The 23,010-nt window shown below is 40.6% G+C and overlaps 1 protein-coding gene across 3 annotated transcripts in view; it reads right to left on the bottom strand.

The window, feature by feature from the left end:
• TNR (tenascin R) overlaps positions 1–23,010 on the bottom strand; it is a 932,265-nt gene that overhangs the window by 417,963 nt on the left and 491,292 nt on the right. For all 3 annotated transcript variants that reach the window (XM_073593414.1, XM_073593413.1, XM_073593415.1), the window contains one exon: positions 5,697–6,231. In XM_073593414.1, coding sequence (XP_073449515.1) covers positions 5,697–6,183 — 487 coding nt within the window. In that variant the 5' untranslated portion in view covers positions 6,184–6,231. The remainder of the gene's footprint in view (positions 1–5,696; positions 6,232–23,010) is intronic.

The raw sequence follows: 23,010 nt of genomic DNA, 5'->3' as shown, positions 1-23,010 counted from the left end.
GACATTTGATTTTATGGTACTTAAACAGCCTGCTTGTTATTATTATTAATGCCTTTGGTGGCCTTTTGGAACATTGGCCTTTTTATTGATTGATGGCATTTGAATTATTTTGTCTGTCGCCCGTGAGTTAATCTTCTCCTGTGAGCTATGGGAATATGAAGAGTCTTTTGGAATATGGCGCATATTAGGCTTTTCCTGTTTGCAGCGCTGTTGGGACTAAGGGAAAATGGTGGGTCTAAAACAAAATGGCACATGTAAATTCTGCGATTTGCAGGCTATTTAAGAAAGCCCCACCTGACATCAGCAGTAGGTGGATCCCCTGGGGATGTGCATGCTCATGAAACGTAGGGAGGAGCCTTACATGCTGCAGACCATCTTGGTATGTTTGGCCATAGTTATGTCTTTTCTCCACATGGATTTTAATTCTTAATTGTTTTTAATGCTAATGCAATAAAAAAATACTACACTATAATACTACTCTGGGACTCAGTGTGGTGAGCAATTTCCCATACAGGACACCCGATTTAGCCATCCAGGATTGGTACATTGGAGCTCATTGCGGAGGCTCTGTGAGGCTAGAATGATATGACAGGCTGATATTTCTCATTGTTCTGGTGAGTGCATAGTGGTGGTGAAATCTGCCCACTGTGGACGCACCCATGTTTGTTTAACTGCACAAAGAAGCACTTTTATTGGAAGTTGCTATTTCTCTGGACATGTGACTGTTAAATATTAATTGTAAGTGCAAAAAATGCATATATTTAATATAAGTTTTTGGTGTATTGTATTATCATATATATATATATATATATATATATATATATATATATATATATATATATATATATATATATATATATATATATATATGTAGGGGCGGAAAGTATTCAGACCCCCTTAAATTTTTCACTCTTTGTTATATTGCAGCCATTTGCTAAAATCATTTAAGTTAATTTTTTTCCTTATTAATGTACACACAGCACCCCATATTGACAGAAAAACACATATGTTGACATTTTTGCAGATTTATTAAAAAAGGAAAAACTGAAATATTACATGGTCCTAAGTATTCAGACCCTTTGCTCAGTATTTAGTAGAAGCACTCTTTTGAACTAATACAGCCATGAATCTTTTTGGGAGAGATGCAACAAGTTTTTCACACCTGGATTTGGGGATCCTCTGCCATTCCTCCTTGCAGATCCTCTCCAGTTCTGTCAGGTTGGATGGTAAACGTTGGCGGACAGCCATTTTTAGGTCTCTCCAGAGATGCTCAATTGGGTTTAAGTCAGGGCTCTGGCTGGACCATTCAAGAACAGTCACGGAGTTGTTGTGAAGCCACTCCTTCATTATTTTAGCTGTGTGCTTAGGGTCATTGTCTTGTTGGAAGGTAAACCTTCGGCCCAGTCTGAGGTCCTGAGCACTCTGGAGAAGGTTTTTGTATAGGATATCCCTGCACTTGGCCACATTCATCTTTCCCTCGATTGCAACCAGTCTTCCTGTCCCTGCAGCTGAAAAACACCCCTACAGCATGATGCTGCCACCACCATGCTCCACTGTTGGGACTGTATTGGACAGATGATGAGCAGTGCCTGGTTTTCTCCACACATACCGCTTAGAATTAAGGCCAAAAAGCTCTATCTTGGTCTCATCAGACCAGAGAATCTTATTTCTCACCATCACCATTGGAGTCCTTCAGGTGTTTTTTTAGCAAACTCCATGCGGGCTTTCATGTGTCTTGCACTGAGGAGAGGCTTCCGTCTTGCCACTCTACCATAAAGCCCCGACTGGTGGAGGGCTGCAGTGATGGTTGACTTTCTACAACCTTTTCCCATCTCCCGACTGCATCTCTGGAGCTCAGCCACAGTGATCTTTGGGTTCATCTTTACCTCTCTCACCAAGGCTCTTCTCCCCCGATAGCTCAGTTTGGCCAGACGGCCAGCTCTAGGAAGGGTTCTGGTTGTCCCAAATGTCTTCCATTTAAGGATTATGAAGGCCACTGTGCTCTTAGGAACCTTAAGTGCAGCAGAAATTTTTTTGTAACCTTGGCCAGATCTGTGCCTTGCCACACTTCTGTCTCTGAGCTCTTCAGGCAGTTCCTTTGACCTCATGATTCTCATTTGCTCTGACATGCACTGTGAGCTGTAAGGTCTTATATAGACAGGTGTGTGGCTTTCCAATTCAAGTCCAATCAGTATAATCAAACACAGCTGGACTCAAATGAAGGTGTAGAACCATCTCAAGGATGATCAGAAGAAATGGACAGCACCTGAATTAAATAAATGAGTGTCACAGCAAAGGGTCTGAATAATTAGGACCATGTGATATTTCAGTTTTTCTTTTTTAATAATTCTGCAAAAATTTCAACAACTCTGTGTTTTTCTGTCAATATGGGGTGCTGTGTGTACATTAATGAGGAAAAAAATGAACTTAAATGATTTTAGCAAATGGCTGAAATATAACAAAGATATAACAAAGAGTGAAAAATTTAAGGGGGTCTGAATACTTTCCATCCCTACTGTATATATATATATATATATATATATATATATATATATATATATATATATATATATATACACACATACATACACACACACACACACACACACACACACACACACATATATATATATATATATATATATATATATATATATATATATATATATATATATATATATATATATACACATATATATATATACACATATATATATATATATATATATATATATATATATATATATATATATATATATATACATATATATACATATACACACACACACATACAGTATCTCACAAACGTGAGTACTCCCCTCACATTTTTGTAAATATTTTATTATATCTTTTCATGTGACAACACTGAAGAAATGACACTTTGCTACAATGTAAAGTAGTAAGTGTACAGCTTGTATAACAGTGTAAATTTTTTGTCCCCTCAAAACAACTGGCGTGAATGCAGCCCTCAGTACACCAGTTTCCCAGTGGGGATCACTCTACAACACGAGACATGCAATAAAAGTTGACACCTGATGATTTCACATATGACGTCACATATGACGAAACTGGTAGGGCAGAGCTACGCACACACGCTACAACGCATTCGCGAATGACGATCTGTCATTTTACTTCCTGAAGGAACAAGACTGTTTGGTGTTTTATGCTTTTGTAGCACCCTCTTAGGTAGGTGCTAGAGAGAGTATAGTTTTTGGGTTTCCCTGCTTAACAGGGGGGAGTGTTGCCCTTGATTGTGGAGGTTCCCTTGAGAATACAAAAATTCTCAGACTATATCAGATTGGACAAATGTTACCTGATGTCAGTAGGCAACTAAAGTGGATATATTCCCCCTTTTTTGCCCCCCTGCATTTAAGGCTCCTTTCACATGGGCTTTCCGATCAGGTTCGCCTGTCAGTTTTTCAGGCGGATCTGATCGGACCCTCCATTCACCTCTATGGAGCAACGGATTTCAGCAGACACCCACTGCTATCCGATCTGTCCGTGAAATCCAGATGGATGGTGACCCTATTTTCCATCCATCTGGCGGAACGGATGGGATTGGATGAAAACGGACAGGCGGTCCACTTTCATCCGATCTCTCCATAGAGGAGAGCAGGGCTCTGATAGGTCCGTCTCAACACAGTGAGCAGAGATGGACCTGTCATCTGCCTGCTCAGTGGGGATCAGCAGTTCGATCCCACGCTGAGCAAAACAGAGTCTGCCGGTGGAACGCCCGTGTGAAAGGACCCTAACACAAAATGGAAATACAGTTTGGGTGAAACTTCCACTGGCCACATGAGAGATAACTTTCCTTCATCCTATTACAGCATGACATAAAAACATTAAGATAGGCCACAAGTGACAAGTAGACAAAAAATGTATCAGTCTAACTATATATACTCCAGAACATCGGCTATCCTCCCTAGTTTCCCAAAGTAAAGGCACCAAAGGAGAGACAGACAACTGGCGTGAATACAGCCCTCAGTCACCAGTTGACACCTGATGATGTCACATATGATGAAAACCGTTAGGGCAGAGCTATGCACATACGCTACCACGCATGTGTGAATGACGATCGGTCATTTTGCTTCCTGGAGGAACAAGACTGTTTGGTGTTTTATGCTTTTGTAGCACCCTCTTAGGTAGGTCCAAGAGAGAGTTAAGTTTTTGGGTTTCCCTGCTTAACAGGGGGGCTGTTAGGTAAATTTAGATGCTCTCTGCCTACCAGGGAGCAGTGATCCATTGTCTGTCTGTTTCAGACTGGTCCAACAGGACGAGGCATATTGGACAGTGGGAGGAAACCTGATAAATGGGAGCATAGGCGTAGTTACAGCCCTGGCCATTGACAGAAGAACGTGCCTCAAGGCATGCTGGGTAACTGTATATATGCCTAGGGCACATGTGCTCGGAGTCCTTGGTCCCAGAGGGAGGGAGCTGCTGCCCCTCCTCTGTACAGGCTGCCATGCAGTCTCAGGTAGTTGACCTGAGAGCCAGAGCTGCAGAAGCTGCAACAAAGATGTCCTGCAGAGCTAACTAGAATGGCGACGTATAAAGGAAGATCTGTTCCTGGCTACTGTGAGTACAGATCCCTTCTGGCTAGTGAAGACAGTGGACGGGTGTCAGCCAAAGGGGATACTGATGAGTGTCCTGAAGAAGAGTGGTGCATTTAGTCTGCTGCCAGAGAAAGCAAAGGACTTATTCTCCCACACAGCTATAGTGTGGTCCAGCAGGGAATGTGCTATTCAATTCAGTGTAATGGGGTCAAGTGAGGGTTGTCCTCATTTGTGCTTAGTTCAAGTTGGAGTATACCACTAATCCCTTCTCCTATCCAAGTTCTACTAATAAATACCAAAAAAAACAAATACCCCAGACTGATCATTGGATAACGAGCGGAAGAGTGTGCGGGTGATAGTGTGAAAATACCCAAGTGTCTGGCTGTAGGATAATCAGAGGGAGGCCCATGGAAGACTATACTCAGCAACCCCTATGGGGGCAGTGCTACACTTTTAATATCCGTGTCCATGTGAGTGTTACTCTTTTTTAATAAATTCCTTCTTGGTACAATATCACACTATGTGAGCAACTTTTATTGCATGTCTTGTGTTGTGGAGTGATCCCCACCAGAAAACTGGAGTACTTAGGGCTACATTCATGCCAGTTGTCTGTCTTTCCTTTGGTGCTATTACTTTGGGAAACTAGGGAGGATATCCGATTCTCTGGAGTATCATGTTGTTAAAAGAAACACAGATTGACCACTCTTATATAGGGGATCACATAACTTCCGGTAAGCACAGTTTATGGTTTGGCTGGTGACACCTACCCTATTTGCTCTTTACCATCTATCACAGCATGTGGGACTTCTCAATTTAAACCTACCTTCTTCAAATACCTTTGTTTGTATTATAGATTTTTTTTTATGTGCAGTATTTTTTTCTACAAAATTAGAGCTACCCTTTAATATTGGATTCCTGAGCAAGTGTATAACCAGCAGAAGGCTGGAGATGTCGTTCGTATTAGATTAGAGTTGCATTTCCTAAGTTGAGAGAATCAAAGTGACAGCTGAAATCTGTTGCTATGGGTATTCCATATCCTTTTCATCCAATCATACCAAAAGGTATTAATGTAACTTTAACATGCATATAAAAATAAATGCACATGAATAATTAATTCATGGGATTTTAAGTAATAGTTCATACCTGTAGCTTCTGCATCTTGACATCCTCTCTCATTACAGCGCTCTCGGAGCAGCATCACCTCCCTTTCCAGAGCCTCAATCCTGCTGAGGAGATGCTGCACAGCACGAGGGGCCGTGTAGCACTGACACAACCTCTGTGGAACTCGGATACTGTGTGTAAAGGTTATCTGGCTTTCAGCATCTGCTGTGTTATCAGTCTGTTGAGACACCCAGCTTGCATCTTCTGGAGATTCGGGTTCCAATGTGCAGGGAAATCCCAGGGGGACATTAAAATTGTAGACATGATTAAAAACCAAAGGTTGGTGCTTGCTACTAGGTCCTGGATCTGTCTGGTTCCCTTCTTCTCTGGTCTGAATGTGCATCCCTGGGGTCTGGCCAGTAGTCACTTCAGCATAGCACTTTGAGTGTCTGAATATACAAAGCAGCACAATGAGGTGCACACCAACTTGCAGAGGACCCAAAGCACTACTCGCTCCCTCGCTCCCCATCCTCTCCCCACGATAGAGGTAGCGGTGCCACAGCCTGAGCCAAGTGGTCTGTTGAGAAAAAAATAAAAGCATATTAAGTATAGCAATTAATATATATATATATATATGTTAAAAAAGTGTAGTTTAGCATATATAACAAAGATAATATAAAGAAGACGTGAAGTTCTTTTGAAAATAGTTAGAGAAGGGCCTTTCATTCATTTTATATATCTCAGCTCCAAAATGTACAAAAAGCACTGGGGACTAAATTTTCAGCACATATCTGTGACCAGCATGAATACCTGTAGGACTTCATTAACACCAATGGTAGCACCACATCTAACAACCAGCTCATAACAGTCAGTGTCAATTTTGATGTAAAATTTCATTTTAGCCATAATCTTTTGACTAAAATGCCGTTGTAGCCATATTTTAGTCATCTGAATTGTTTTAGTCGTGTTTTAGTCTACTAAAATCCCTTATATTTTAGTTGACTAAAATCCCTGTTACTGTACATTTTAGTTGACGAAAATCTAATGGGTTTAGTTGAATTGAAATGCATTATTTAAGCATTTTTCTAGAATTTCCAAACTCATGCTCCTGGAGTAAAATATAATAATAGTGGGAATGGGGAAGTAAATGGGAGTGAGGGAGTGCAAAGGACAGAGAACTGGGCAGTCTGGGGAAACCATTATTTTACACAGCACTAACAACTGCTACCTTGCTGAGTGGGGAGACACTCACCAAGTGGTTTTCAGGACATTGTTCCAGAACTCCCAGGCAGCGTGCATACAGAGGGAGCCCACGTCTCTCAACCAATACAGCTTGCTGGGGGCTGGGGCTTTAACAGACAAGCAGAGCTTCATGGAAAGCAGAAGTTCAGGTGGGTAAATGTCTCTCCCTCACATATCCATACTGTTTTTGTTTGTTGACGAAAATTGGAATTGATTTTCGTCATATTTTTTGCCATTTGACTTAATTCAAATTTTCTTTTCATTTAGTTTAAAAACATGCAGCTGATGAAAACTAAGACGAAAATATTTTTGTTGACTAAATTAACACTGGTCATAGTAGTGTTGGTGAGAAAAAAGGATGAGGTTTCAATAGCCCCAACACTCTTTGGAAGTTATGAGATGCGGGATGAAAATCATGAAGCATCATCCTTCTATGAATAGGCTTGAAGGGTTATTGTTCTCAGAAAATAAATGTATTTAAATGTATTCCTTGCTGTACTGGAATTAAAAATTAACCCTAGGTATGATACACACATGACTAATCTATGCAAGGAAACAACTGGGGCAAGTATAGGATAGCTACAGGTTGTAGATAACTTTACAGTGTTTTATGACAGGGTTGACATAGGGTAATCAGTCCACAGGACTTCTTTAAGCTCCCAAATATTGTCAAACAAAAGGTCCTCTGACAGTGCTAGGGTTGATATCCCAAGCCAAAATGTACACTCACGAGCTTTATTAGGTACACCTGTTTAATTGTTTGGCAACACAAGTTGCTAATCAGCCAATAACATGGCAGCAACTGAGTGCATTTAGGCATTTAGACGTGGTGAAGACAACTAAGGCCCCTTTCACACAGGCTTTCCGATCAGGTCCGCCTGTCAGTTTTTCAGATGGACCTGATCGGAGCCTCCATTCACTCCTATGGAGCGGCAAATGTCAGCGGTGACATGTCCGCTAACACCCGCTGCTATCCGATCCAATCCTGTAAATGAAATTCAGACAGATGGTGACCCTATTTTCCATCCGTCTGGTGGATTGGATCAGATGACAATGGACAGGCGGTTCATTTTCATCTGATCTCTCCATAGAGGAGAGCAGGACTCTGACTGGTGCATCTCTGCACAGTGAGTGGAGACAGACCTGTCATTCGCCTGCACATCGGGGATCAATGGATCGATCCCCCGCTGAGCAAACAGAGTCCACCAAGCGGAGATGCCTGTTTGAAAGGACCCTTACTGAAGCTCATGGTGCCATACGGGCTGGTATGAGTATTTCAAAAACTGCTGATCTTCTGGGATTTTCAACCAACTCTAGGGTTTACAGAGAATTTAGAGTTTACAGAGAGGTCCGAAAAAGGGAAAATATCTAGTGAGCGGCAGTTGTGTGATGTCAGAGGTCAGAGGAAAATGGGCAGACTGGTTTGAGATGACAGAAAGTCAACAGTAACTCAAATAACCACTTGTTACAACCAAGGTATGCAGAATACCATCTCAGAATGAACAACACATTGAACCTTGAAGCAGAAGACTATCCCGGGTACCACTCCTGTCAGCTAAGAACAGGAAACTGAGGCTACAATTCGCACAGGCTCATTAAAATTTATTGGAAAAACATTGCCTGGTCTGATGAGTCTCGATTTCAGCTACGACATTCAAATGGTAGAGTCAGAATTTGACATAAACAACATGAAAGCATGGATCCATCCTGTGTTGTATCAACGGTTCAGACTGGTGGTGGTGGTGTAATGATGTGTGGAATATTTTCTTGACACACATTAGGCCACTTAGTACCAATTTATTGTTTAAATGCCACGGCCTACCTGAGTATTGTTGCTGACATGTCCATCCCTTTATGACTACAGTGTACCCATCTTCTGATGGCTCCTTCCAGCAGGATAATGCACCATGTCACAAAGATCAAATCAACTCACTACTGGTTTCTTGAATATGATAATGAGTTCATTGTACTTAAATGGCCTCCACAGTCACCAGCTCTCAATCCAATAGAGCAACCTTTGGGATGTGATGGAATGGGACATTTGCGTCATGGATGTGCAGCCGACAAAACTGCAGAAACTGCATGATGCTATCATGTCAATATGAACCAAAATCTCTCAGGAATGTTTCCAACACCTTGTTAAATCTTTACCACAAAGAATTAAGGCAGTTCTGGCGGCAAAATGGGGTCCAACCCGTTACTAGCATTGTGTACCTAATAAAGTAGCCGGTGAGTGTATATTTTTGGTTACCTAACTTGACATGGGATTTTATATTTAATTCAACAATGCAGATATAAAATCAAATTTAAATGTGCAAACCAGTGCTTGCTAATATTAAAATAAAAAAAACAAATGCTGTGATTGTGTGTAACTTCAAATACAAACAAAATTGGTATTGATAAAAATTCCAATAATAAAAAATAATAAAAAATAATATAATTGAGCATAGGGTCTGTCTTTACAAACAAAATCCAAGCTCAACATGAAACCAAAATACATCAATCATGTGGTGCCAAAAAACATGACTGAACAAACAGAATCTTACAAACAAAATATGAAATTAAAATAATAATAAAGCAAAATCCCTCAAATATTGTTTAGTGTCCTTTGTATCATCCAGTGAAAACTTCCTCCTGCATAGGTCATGCGATAAGTAATAAAGTGTAGATGCACACTCACCAGATGTTGTTGATCCCCCTGTCTTATGACAGAAAGATAAAAAAAATATGTATAATCAAGTCTGGGATCAAAACATGCATTTGTGGTCATCATATCACATCAGGTAAGGTAGCCTTTTCATGCATAGGCTTATTGTATAAAAGTGCCAGGCAAAATCCTAATCCAGATATGCTCAACTAGGTCCTGCTGATCAGGGACGTGCGGTGAGGTCAGTGGCTGGTGAGGCACTGGCTAGTATCAGAGCCAGATACACACAGGTTACATACGCCACAAACGTTAGAGCGAGAGCAATAATTCTAGCACTAGACCTCCTTTGTAATTCTAAACATGTAACCTGTGAAAAATTTTAAAGCGTCGCCTATGGAGATTTTAAAGCATGACATGTTAGGTATCTGTTTACTCAGCGTAACATCATCTTTCATAGTATACAAAAAAAAATCGGGCTAACCTTAGTGGTTTTTGTTTTTCTAATTCATGAGTTTCTTTCCAAAAAAATGTGTTTGAAAAATCGCTGCGCAAATACAGTGTAACATAAAAAGTTGCAATGACCACCATTTTGTTCCCTAGGTTGTCTGCTAAAACAATATATATAATGTTATTTCACAGTAAATAGATAAATAAATTATTATCTTATAACATATAGCATAATAATATATGATTTAGCTTGTACCTTTTCAGCAGCAGCAGCAGATTCTCAGTCTCCATCTTAACTGTGTGAGAAAAACATGGGGTTGTGGGAAAATGTTATACCCATAAACACATGGGAGGGGAGTATTTGTCTTTTAGACACATTCCCCCTTCTATAACACTGCAGTGAGAGGCGTGCCACCACTGCAGCATTTTTATTGGACAGCTTGGGCTAATGGTACTTTACCATTGTTCCAATACTCCAAGCTGTCCATTGAGCTCAATGCCTCTGACAAGAAGTGAGGAGAGGCACTGCAAGCTCACCCTCTCAACTGGCCATACTGGCTGTATGTAGCTTCTGACAGGCTGCACAAGGAGCCCCGTACATAATCATAGGTCATAGGAGCCCCAAATGACCAGTGGTGGGGTAGAACTTCAGCTACCTACCCAGATGCCCCCACCCCCCCCCGGGGTCACCAAGCTATGACTCTCAAAGTCGGTCGTTTTTGTTTTTTTTATGTTCATGGCCTTCCCTGACTGCCTGTCCCTGCTGCTGCTGATAGATGGTAGATGTGGATATGAAGGTCATTTTTTATTCTTCCACGTATAACTGACTGCTAAATTCAATGTGATCGCCTTATATAGAAAGGATTTTTTTTCAACCGTGTTAGGTTATGCTATCTGGCCAAATTGGTTGCAAAGAAGAGTTCCTATTTACAGTTTGCTTGTCTCTGCATAGTGCACTGTTACCTCTCAGTGCGGTAAATGCTCTTTGATAACTTTATAGGCTTTAATATCATAATAAATGTATGTTTTATCAGAACACTGATTTCTAAGTTTCAGATAAGAACAGAACAACAGAAGATGGCTCTATTATAATTGCGCTGTATAGCTTCATTCTGGACTTGACCACACACAATTATTTCAGAGATTAGGACATGGCGCCAGAGATCAGACATCAGACATTTCAGGTTGTCTTTTTTGAGCCAGATACATGCTGGAAACGTATTGCAGTTGAAGTTTCCTTGTTACTGTTGCAGGCAATATCATCTGTACCCTCTCTGTGGGATTGCCAATAAAAGTCAATACATGTCTAGTAAAAGATGAATATTTAGGATTTGGACTATTATTCTCAAATATACTGCTGTACATGTCAGGTCTGATAAAACGAGATCATGAAACCTTCAGCAATCCTGTCCCAGACACACTATAACTTACAGACTGACAGCAATGAGAGCAACAAACAAGGAATTAATGTTAACAAATAGTATATGAAAAATTCTTTAGGGTACACGCCAGTCATAGCTGAAAATGAAAGGAAATCCACCCTGAGCTCCTACAAAATATGTTAGCAGTCTGGGTTCAATTCCTGATGAGTAACTGAGCTGAATCAAGCGTACAGCTAGTGAACATCAGAACTTTTGATCTACAGTTTTCTGGGCCAGTGATATAATGTTCTTTGCCCCAATACACTTTACCAAGGGTAGCACCTCATGTAGATATGCCAGGATCTCTAGACTAATTAAATGTATTATTAGCCAGGGCCCAAGGATGCTGAAATTACAGTATGTGAAGATGAGTGCTTTGCTACAGACTTCAAACAGGGCAAGAGCAGTTCACATGCACAACACCCAAAGTAGGACTCCAGGCCTATGCTATGATACAGCTGATGATACAGCTGAAGTACATATGGCCCTGTTCTTGGGCTTGAGGCAGATGTGGTGAGGATATTATAGGAGGTAGACTATGCTGCAAGCTGATAGCAGAACCTTTCAACTTCACATCAGGAGAGATGATCGCCGGGGAGAGCGCTGCTGCCCATGACTTTGCTGCGCCACTGAAGAACAACAGAGGGAGACCAACTGTCAGCAGGAGTTGGTGAGAGGCTGCTGGCTAAACTCTACTGCACCCCATTTAACATGAACAGTGTTGTTTGCTTCAGACGCCTATACCTGGGTAAGGAGGTACTTATCTTGATCGCTTTAGCACCAGATCTTAGCCTCAACATGCTGGCAAGCAGAGAAAGGGTATAATACAGACTGATGGACTGTTTTTGTAACATTGTCCCTTAGTCAGGACCCTCCCTAGTATAAAGTTTAGAGGTTATTCTACTATCAACTGTATACCCTAATTGCTATTGTTTATATAGTGTTCGCTAACTGTATATCCTATTTGTTACTGTTTTATATACTTGTTTGCGGGGTTTATGCCATGTCCTTTTCTGTGGTTGCCACATACACTGCATATACAGCGGGCAAAAAAGTATTTAGTCAGCAACCAATTGTGCAAGTTCTCCCACTTAAAAAGATGAGAGAGGTCTGTAATTGTCATCATAGGTATACCTCAACTATGAGAGACAAAATGTGGAAACAAATCCAGACAATCACATTGTCTGATTTTTGAAAGAATTTATTTGCAAATTATGGTGGAAAATAAGTATTTGGTCACCTACAAACAAGCAAGGTTTCTGGCTCTCACAGACCTGTATCATATTCTTTAAGAGGCTCCTCTGTCCTCCACTCATTACCTGTATTAATGGCACCTGTTTGAACTTGTTATCAGTATAAAAGACACCTTTCCACAACCTCAAACAGTCACACTCCAAACTCCACTATGGTGAAGACCAAAGAGGCGTCGAAGGACACCAGAAACAAAATTGTAGACCTGCACCAGGCTGGGAAGACTGAATCTGTAATAGGCAAGCAGCTTGGTGTGAAGAAATCGACCGTGGGAGCAATAATTAGAAAATGGAATACATACAAGACCACTGATAATCTCCCTCGATCTGGGGCTCCACGCAAGATCTCACCCCGTGGGGTCAAAATGATCACAAGAACGGTGAGCACAAATCCCTGAACCACATGGGTGGACCTAGTAAATAACCTGCAGAGTGCTGGGACCAACGTAACAAAGGCTACCATCAGTAACACACTACACCGCCAGGGACTCAGATCCTGCAATGCCAGACGTATCCCCCTGCTTAAGCCAGTACATGTCCGGCCCCGTCTGAGGTTTGCTAGAGAGCATTTGGATGATCCAGAAGAGGATTGGGAGAATGTCATTGTTGTAATATGTTGGCCAATTTATAATGTATAATATTGGCCAATGTATAATATTGTATTGGAGTATGGGTTGAGCAGAAATTGTCCAAGCCAACTCAATTTTAAGATAACAGTTGAAGATCCTTTGATGTGCTAATCTCATGCAAGTCTACCTAGGGGTGTGAGGTATGGGCTGTTAGTCTATTTGAACATTTCAAAGGGTATTCAGGTGGTATGTTAATCTAATCTAATTACATATATCTAAAGGGGACTTGTTGATGTTGATATGCGGGAGTGCAAATTGGGGTGGTTTATGACTACAGCTGTTCACGGCTGGGGGTTGTTGTCTGTTTGAAAGACTAAAGCTAATCAAAGGCCAATCAAATTGCTCAGCCATTCAATGCCTGGTGAATATAACATGGCATTCAGTCTATAGGTTTAGTAAGTGAGGCTTGTGTGTGTAAGTTAGGCTTGTCTGTATGGGGGAAGAGAGGCTTGTCTGTGTATGCACACTCAGACCTAAGACATGGGACTTTGAATTATATTTCCTCTGTCGGATTTCTTTGTCATCTGTGGACTTTGGACTTTGTTCTGTGTTGGAAGTCAATAAAGTGAATCTCTCTGGAAGAATTGGGTTGCTGCGGAAGAGTACTTACATCATCATCATTATAATAATAACCACTAATTAATTATCTATACACCCAATATTCAATTAATATATACCAGATCACTACATTGGTGCCGTGACCCGGAATGGACTTTGTGCTGTGTTGGAAGTCAATAAAGTGCATCTCTCTGGAAGAATTGGGTTGCTGCGGAAGAGTACTTATTAATTATCTATACACCCAATATACATTAATATACTAGATCACTACACTGGTGCCGTTCATGTGACCAGAAGAGCATTTTCGGACTTAGTAACAGAAGTCGGTGGTGACAACAATCCTGTGAGGTGGACAGAAGTCTGATGAAGAACCAAGAGCTGTGCTGTGACTCTGTCTGGTTGTGACATAAGAGAGTCTGATCTACAAATTTAAACAAGTTGGGAACCCCAGAATTATTCTCTGGAGACTGGAAACAAAAAAAAAAAAAAAAAAAGGACTGTGTCGTGTACCAGAAGACCTGAACTGGAATCTGAAGGAGTAACTAATGCGGTGAGTAAAATATTTCCTTTTTTTTTAATTATTAGTAATATAGTCAAAATGCTTACTCAGTGTGAAGCCAGTATCAGTTCTGATAAAGTTAACAGATGGGTATTAAAATGTATTAAGCGCCATGGTGGTCCTTATGAAATTCCAGAAAAATGTAAGCAGACGTGGACGATGATGAAGGACTTTTTAGAGAAAAATGTTTTTGATAGCAAAATTTCAGAAAGTAAAAGAAAAGGTTGTATTATACAAGGCTTGTTATCTTGCTGTCTAACAATGGAAAGTTCTTTGAATTATAAGGTTGAGGAAATTACCCAGTTACAGAAGGCAGTTGATAATAACAACAATGTTTGTGAGAGGTTACAAAACCAATCAGACACTGAGACAGTAAATTTAAAATTGCATGCGGTTACCATTGGAGAAGCTTTACTTGAGAAATCTAAATGTTGTGATGAATTATCAGAGGAAAATTAGAGATTAAAATTAAGAATTATGGAATTAGAGAAGAGATCTCAGGAATGCAGATATGCATCAAATCTTGGATTCAGCAATCTGCAGCAAACAGAACCTCATATTAAATCTGATAATTCATTACCAGCTGCCCCCACTGTGACTACCACAGTTTATAACAATAATAATAATACAGGTGAAGTTCAGCTTGTAATGAAGCCATTCAAACCAAAATTATTAGACGCAATTCTTAAAGAAATAGGAATGGTTCCATACCATGATTTAAACAGATTTTTAAAATGGTTTTGTGACGTGCAGCAAGTCAGAGATATGTACAATCTCAACCCATCTGACTTAGAAAGAGTTTTGCAACATTCTGTAGGAAGTGGTCTTTGGATGAGAATTAAACAAATCTGTATTCAGCCTCTGAGGACAAGGGACATATTACTGGAATTATTATGTGTTTTGTATGGTGTACGTTCTGATGTTACTATTCATGGAAAGATCCAACAAATGCAAAATGAATCTCCCTATGAATTGTCACACAGGATAGCAACTATTATGGAATTATTGGTCGGTAATAATCTTGCATTTGAGCGTGGGGGCTTGATACATATGAGTATGTTTCTAGATGCTTTGCATGAAGATATCAAACAAAATATTTTATTAGTTACCCCAAATCCTCATGATTTAAAAGACATATTGTTGAGAGCAGACCATGTATGGAGAAAGTCAAATGAGCAGGCTGTCAAAATTGATTTAGCCACATTGTTTAGGACAAATACTGAGCATAAAGATCAGAAGATAATATCCTATGATAACACCCAGAGAGGACACTCCGGGTCAAACATAGGTGATATTAATATGAAAAAGAGAGCTGACCAAAATAATAATAAGAAAAGGTCAAAGACTTGGATACCGTTCTCTCAGTTAAAACAGAAATATGACCAGCTGAAAATTGAGTATGACAAGATGAGAGGGGAACGTGATACATTATTAGAGCAGTTGAAGGGGGTACAGGGTGTCATGAATGTACAAGATGTATATTCTCCAGATCTGTTTTTGAATGCAGATGACATTTCTCTAGCAGTGGGGGTGAATTAGCTCCAAACTGTAAACGTGTAAATAGTGTTTTGTTTTAACTTCAAACAATGTTTAAGGACCTTGCTAATTAGTTTTGTTGGAGAGTTTTGTTTTTCAGGGACGTCTGAAGATGCTTGCATGTGAATAGCAGAAGTCTGAAATTGAATAGTGGGGGAGAATTATGGGAGAAATGCTGAATAGACAATATATCACTATACATGGAATTATAAAGCATTCATGGACTCTCTCGGAATTCATCAAGCAATGGACCTTTTTTTCTTTTTTCTTCAACGCCCTAATTTTTAATTTTTCGCCCTTTTCCTGATATATTTTGCTTTTCATTTTTTATTTTCTTTATGTTTTATTTCTTGAACATTTATCTTAAAACCAAAGAGAAGCATTTTAACCTAAAATAATTTTCATAACATCTGTACATATTACATAATGCTTATTGATCAATATATTTGACATCTAAGGTGAGATGCTGCACAATGGCTTGGCATAGCATAAATTTTAGTATGTTGGGTGGTTTTCCTAAATTTATAAGAGGGGTGAGTGAAATTCATCACTCTAGTCATGATTTGAAAATTTGTTGATTCAGTTGTTTATAATATGCTAAAGGCTATGACATATATGGATGAAAAAGACCTTTCTACCTTTCATGGTGGACATACTGGCAAGAATTTCCACTGCCGCTTTGTCTGCATAGAAGATCTGATAAACACTGATGTCAAGCTGATTCTATCTGAACCATCGTGTGGGGGTATATGTATATGTTGGTATACCATTCAAGTGTAATTGTGGACTGAATGATCCAAGTAACTGCTTTATTGAAGACAATGAGGGGTTGGCCTACAGCAAATTACAAAAGCAAATTGTGACTGGCAATCAACAAAGATGGACTCATGAATGTCAAGTGCAAGAAAATAGTTTGAAGCACAGTTTTTACTGCCATATCCAAACCTTTTGACCTTGAAAGTGAGTGCTGGTACATTGATCGTTCTTCTTGCTATAAAGATGAAAGTAGAGTGTTTGCGTAAAAGCATCTTTAAAAATGAAAAGCTTGAGCCTGGAGATGAGAGAATCCTGGACTTGTGGATTGGAGTTCCCAGAGCATACCAAGTTTACTTTCAGTGAGATGGTGAGAGATGTGATGAAGTCAGACCGAAGAATGGACTGTGACATCAGCTCGTCTTTGCGCAATATTCAAGATCTTGATGTGATATAATAAGGCCTAACCTCTGTATGGGCCACTGACGTTTACCAAATCCTTTTCCAGTCATGGTCTAAAAGTTATATTATCTAATAACTGTTTCATGGGGATATTTTAGAGGCTGGCGAAGAGAGATGTAACCAGTTTCAACTTTATATTTTATATGAGCCATTGTAAAGCATCCAGTACCTTAAATCATAATGATATTTTTTGTTGTTTGATTTATGGGTCAGTTCTAGTAGATAGAACCGACCCAAGTGGGGGTATATGTTGTAATATGTTGGCCAATTTATAATGTATAATATTGGCCAATGTATAATATTGTATTGGAGTATGGGTTGAGCAGAAATTGTCCAAGCCAACTCAATTTTAAGATAACAGTTGAAGATCCTTTGATGTGCTAATCTCATGCAAGTCTACCTAGGGGTGTGAGGTATGGGCTGTTAGTCTATTTGAACATTTCAAAGGGTATTCAGGTGGTATGTTAATCTAATCTAATTACATATATCTAAAGGGGACTTGTTGATGTTGATATGCGGGAGTGCAAATTGGGGTGGTTTATGACTACAGCTGTTCACGGCTGGGGGTTGTTGTCTGTTTGAAAGACTAAAGCTAATCAAAGGCCAATCAAATTGCTCAGCCATTCAATGCCTGGTGAATATAACATGGCATTCAGTCTATAGGTTTAGTAAGTGAGGCTTGTGTGTGTAAGTTAGGCTTGTCTGTATGGGGGAAGAGAGGCTTGTCTGTGTATGCACACTCAGACCTAAGACATGGGACTTTGAATTATATTTCCTCTGTCGGATTTCTTTGTCATCTGTGGACTTTGGACTTTGTTCTGTGTTGGAAGTCAATAAAGCGCATCTCTCTGGAAGAATTGGGTTGCTGCGGAAGAGTACTTACATCATCATCATTATAATAATAACCACTAATTAATTATCTATACACCCAATATTCAATTAATATATACCAGATCACTACAGTCATATGGTCAGATGAAATCAAAGTAGAACTGTTTGGTAGAAACACAACTTGTCGTGTTTGGAGGAGAGAGAATGTTGAGTTGCAACCAAAGAACACCGTACCTACTGTGAAGCATGGGGGTGGCAACATCATGCTTTGGGGCTGTTTCTCTGCAAAGGGAACAGGATGACTGATCCATGTACATGAAAGAATGAATGGGGCCATGTATCGTGAGATTTTGAGTGCAAACATCCTCCCATCAGCAAGGGCATTGAAGATGAAACGAGGCTGGGTCTTTCAGCATGACAATGATCCCAAACACACCGCCCAGGCAACAAAGGAGTGTCTTCGTAAGAAGCATTTCAAGGTCCTGGAGTGGCCTAGCCAGTCTCCAGATCTCAACTCCATTGAAAACTTTTGGTGGGAGTTGAAAGTCCATGTTGCCCAGCAACAGCCCCAAAACATCACTGCTCTAGAGGAGATTTGCATGGAGAAATAGGCCAACATACCAGAAACAGTGTGTGACAACGTTGTGAAGACTTACAGAAAACGTTTGACCTCTGTCATTGATAACAAAGGATATATAACAAAGTATTGAGATGAACTTTTTATATTGACAAAATACTTATTTTCCACCATAATTTGCAAATAAATTCTTTCCAAATCAGACAATGTGATTGTCTGGATTTGTTTCCACATTTTGTCTCTCATAGTTGAGGTATACCTATGATGACAATTACAGGCCTCTCTCATCTTTTTAAGTGGGAGAACTTGCACAATTGGTGGCTGACTAAATACTTTTTTGCCCCACTGTATACTGTACTATATATACACATACACAACATTCCCTCTTCATCCTGAGTGAGTCGAGGAGCGTGGTACTGCTTGTAGAGTCGCAGGCTCACAGGGGGGACTTTAAGAAATAGTAGCTCCTTTGGGAGTAAGGGCTACATACATAAATCTGTACTGTTTTGCAAGCCAAAAGGTTTATGATTCTCTACAGGCACTCTTGTGGTTTACACAGATTTCACACTCTGAACAGCCAGACAAGTACAGTGCCTTGAAAAAGTATTCACACCCCTTGAAATTTTCCACATTTTGTCATGTTACAACCAAAAACATGAATGTATTTTATATGATAGGCCAACAAAAAGTGGCACGTAATTGTGAAGTGGAAGGAAAATTATAAATGGTTTTCAAATTTTTTTTACAAATGAATATCTGAAAAGTGTGGTGTGCATTTATATTCATCCCTCTTTACTCTGATACCCCTAACTAACATCTAGTGAAACCAATTGCCTTCAGAAGTCACCTAATTAGTAAATACAGTCCACCTGTAATTTAATCTCAGTATAATTACAGCTATTCTTTGAAGCACTCAAAGGTTTGTTAGAGAACCTTAGTGAACAAACAGCATCATGAAGGCCAAGCAACACACCAGACAGGTCAGGGCTAAAGTTGTGGAGAAGTTTAAAGCTGGGTTAGGTTATAGAAAAATATCCCAAGCTTTGAATATCTCACGGAGCACTGTTCATTTCATCATCCGAGAATAGAGAGAGTATGGCACAACTGCAAATCTACCAAGACAATGCCATCTACCTAAACTGACAGGCCAGGCAAGTAGAGCATTAATCAGAGAAGCAGTCAAAAGGCCTATGTTAACTCTGGAGGAGCTTCAGAGATCCACAGCTCAGATGGGAGAGTCAGTTTTCTAGCCACACATAGCATTTTGCTTTTTAGGACAAAAAGTTAAATTTTGGTTTCATCTGACCAGAGCACCTTCTTCCACATGTTTGCTGTGTCCCCCACCATTTATTTTTTCTAGGTTTGCAGTTGTGCCACACTCTTTCAGCTATTAGTCATGCACTGCACAAATCTGGCCTTTATGGAAGAGTGGCAAGAAGAAAGCCATTGCTGAAAGAAAGCCATAAGAAAGCCCGTATTCAGTTTGCAAGAAGCCATGTGGGGGACACAGCAAACTTGTGGAAGAAGGTGCTCTGGTCAGATGAAACCAAAATGGAACTTTTTGGCCTAAAAACAAAACGCTCTGTGTGGCTAGAAAACTAACACTGCACATCACCCTGAACACACCATCCCCACCATGAGACATGGTGGTGGCAGCATCATGTTGTGGGGATGCTTTTCTTCAGCAGGGACAGGGAAGCTGGTCAGAGTTGATGGGAAGATGGATGGAGCCAAATACAGGGCAATCTTAGAAGAAAATGTATAATTGTAATGTTACATGAAAACTGGAAGTGACAAAATACATGTCGCTTCTGGTTTTCTATGCCATAGAGATGATCGGGGCAGTTTCAGTCTCCGATCAGCTCCATGGTCAGCTGCCGGAACTGCCAACTGATGGTTTCCCCAGAGGGATGGGAGAGCCAGCAAAAGCAGCAGAGGTGGCAGGAGAGGAATGTGACAACGCAGTTGGGGGAAAGCTTGAAAAGAAAGCTCAAAGGAGCAAAATGAAAAAAAAAAAAAAAGCAAGTGCATGTAGAATTAGTATATCCTTATTAGCATCTTATCAATTACCATTTTTTTAAAACTGACTTCAATATCACTTTAAGTGCAGCAACCCACAGAAACCAAACTATGCTGAAGTCAATCCAGTGCAGAATGAATTCTAATCGGGTTGATAGGGGACTGCATTTACAAATGAGCCCCTAAGCATTGCATAGGACATACTATAGTTGGTGTGGTTGGTGATGAAGGTGTTAACATGCTCTTTTAGACAATAATCTTCTCTGTGCCACTCTTCAGAGCCTTTCATTTAAGCAGAACAGACACCTAGATTTTTGAAATGCCAGTCACCTTTTCCAAACAACCGAAATGAATGCTGCCAGGCTACTCTTTGTAACCCATCTGCACTTCGCTGCCATCTTCTGTCATGTGTGAAAAGTAATGCAGGCCGCTTCTTTCTTGGAGGCATAAGACTTGCTGGGGTGACTCCAAATGACATTTTCAGCACGGTGAATCGAGTGGGATGGGGGTGGATAATCGTAATAAAACGGGAACTTCGCTTGTGAAAATAACTTTGACATAATTACCTTTACAGTGTGCACTCTGGTCATGGTACATTATGATATATGGTGTGTGTTATAGCTCTTGTCAGGGCTGCATTGTAGAACGCATGTGCATTACTTGTAAAATGTAATTTGACCTAATATAAAGCTCATATAATTGATGCTCCTGTTTATGGGAGAGTAAGACATCATTAAATGACTACTAAAAAAAAAAAAAAAGAAGAAACCGTAAAGCCCAACTGCTGGCTGCTTTTAAATTTACCGATGCAGTGCACTGCATATGCTATCAATGCAAACCTCAATCCAGATATCAGATATCACTGTATGTTGGCAGATGTAGTGCCCCTTAAGTTGTGCCACTCGCCTGGTGATGTCATGGGTGAAGTCTGTGGGTGAGAGTCCGTGAGTTCAGATATGGGAACAGGACACCCCTGACCAACGCTGTATCCTGGCCTAGGCCAACAAGGCCTAGGGCAGCACTTTGCAGGGGGCAGCACGGAAAGAGTCCCCGCGGGCTTGCGCTACACTGTTAGTGTAGCGCCAGTCTTATGGGGTGGACTGGGCTGAGAGGAAATTAGTCTAGCGCCCCCATAAAGCGGCCGCACTGCTTCCGGTATGCCGGCGGCCGGCATTCTGCAGCTGTGGGGGGGGGGCCGCTTCTAATTTTGACTGTCCTATCATACTGGACCACAAACCTTCCTCACTGTGCTATGTTTTCTGCTGCACCATTGGCATGGTTAAATCTTCTTAGTCCTCTCCATAAAATTATCTGAAATTTTTGCTTAAAGTAGAACTATAGGCAACACTTTTTTTTTCATTTTGGATAGAGTAAGTCTAGTTTATTTTTTACCATTCCTGTCCCATTGCAGAGATTTCTCTTCACTTCCTGCCCCATAGCCAAACAGGAAGTGAGAGGAAATCTATGCAAATTAAGGGAATCCATTGCCCCCCCCCCCGGCCCTCAGAACTAGTGTCCCCACTCAAAAATGTCAGGGCAGGTCTTAAACAACAAGGGGTGTGGCCTTGACAGGAAGGGGTGGGTCATATTTAAATTGGGGGATACACAAGTTTAGTCAGGCCTAGGGCAGCACAAAACCTAAATACACTACTGCCCCTGACTAACAATATGTAGGTCTGTGTCCTGTGTAGAGAGTAAGAGAGCCCCTTGCAGGGCTGAACTGGCGAGAGGCTATAACAAAGGACCAAGTTGGAGGAAGTAGAAGGATGTAGCTACCCCTGACCTTTGGCTAGCAGGTCTGTAGCTGTAAGTGGAGTAGCCCTTTGAGGCTTGGGTCGGAAGAGACTCCATAGGTGAGACTCCATAGGTGAGGACCCACTGCTGGGGGATTGCCAATGTAATGGCACTGTTCAAGAAGTAGGGTTATAGACTGCAATGCTAGCCCGATGTTCTTCAGTAAACCATTGAAAAGCAACTTGAGTGGATATTCTTTAGTCTAGATTAACATGCCTCAGACCAAGAATATGAAGGAAGGTGGGCTTCATGCCAGAGGAATGAGTGGCACAGTATGGCAGAGTCTCTCCCAAAAGACAGGTATGTGAGTGTCCTATCCGGAGAAGAAGCAGGGAGGGACATGGGCCAGCTTGGCAGGAACCACTGTCCAATCCCTAACATGTACGTTATCACAGCAAACCTCAATCCAGTTATTAGAACCCACTGTATTTTATCACTGCAAATCTCAATCCAGTCAGCTACAAAATTTGTATGCTTTTGCATCGGTAGTGGTTGAATTCTTTCTATGTTTTGAAACTCAGACCTCTAGTACGGAAAAGACTCTGTTGTCCTTCAACTTCATACTAGGTTCAATAAATCCTGGACTCAGAGATCTGATTGGAAGGGCTTCAGCCCCAAATGCATCTGAAAA

Source organism: Aquarana catesbeiana, linkage group LG07 (assembly GCF_042186555.1).
Source record: "Aquarana catesbeiana isolate 2022-GZ linkage group LG07, ASM4218655v1, whole genome shotgun sequence".
Lineage (NCBI taxonomy): Eukaryota > Metazoa > Chordata > Amphibia > Anura > Ranidae > Aquarana > Aquarana catesbeiana.
Note: the sequence above shows the minus strand (reverse complement) of the source record. Positions and strands in the feature narration are given on the sequence as shown.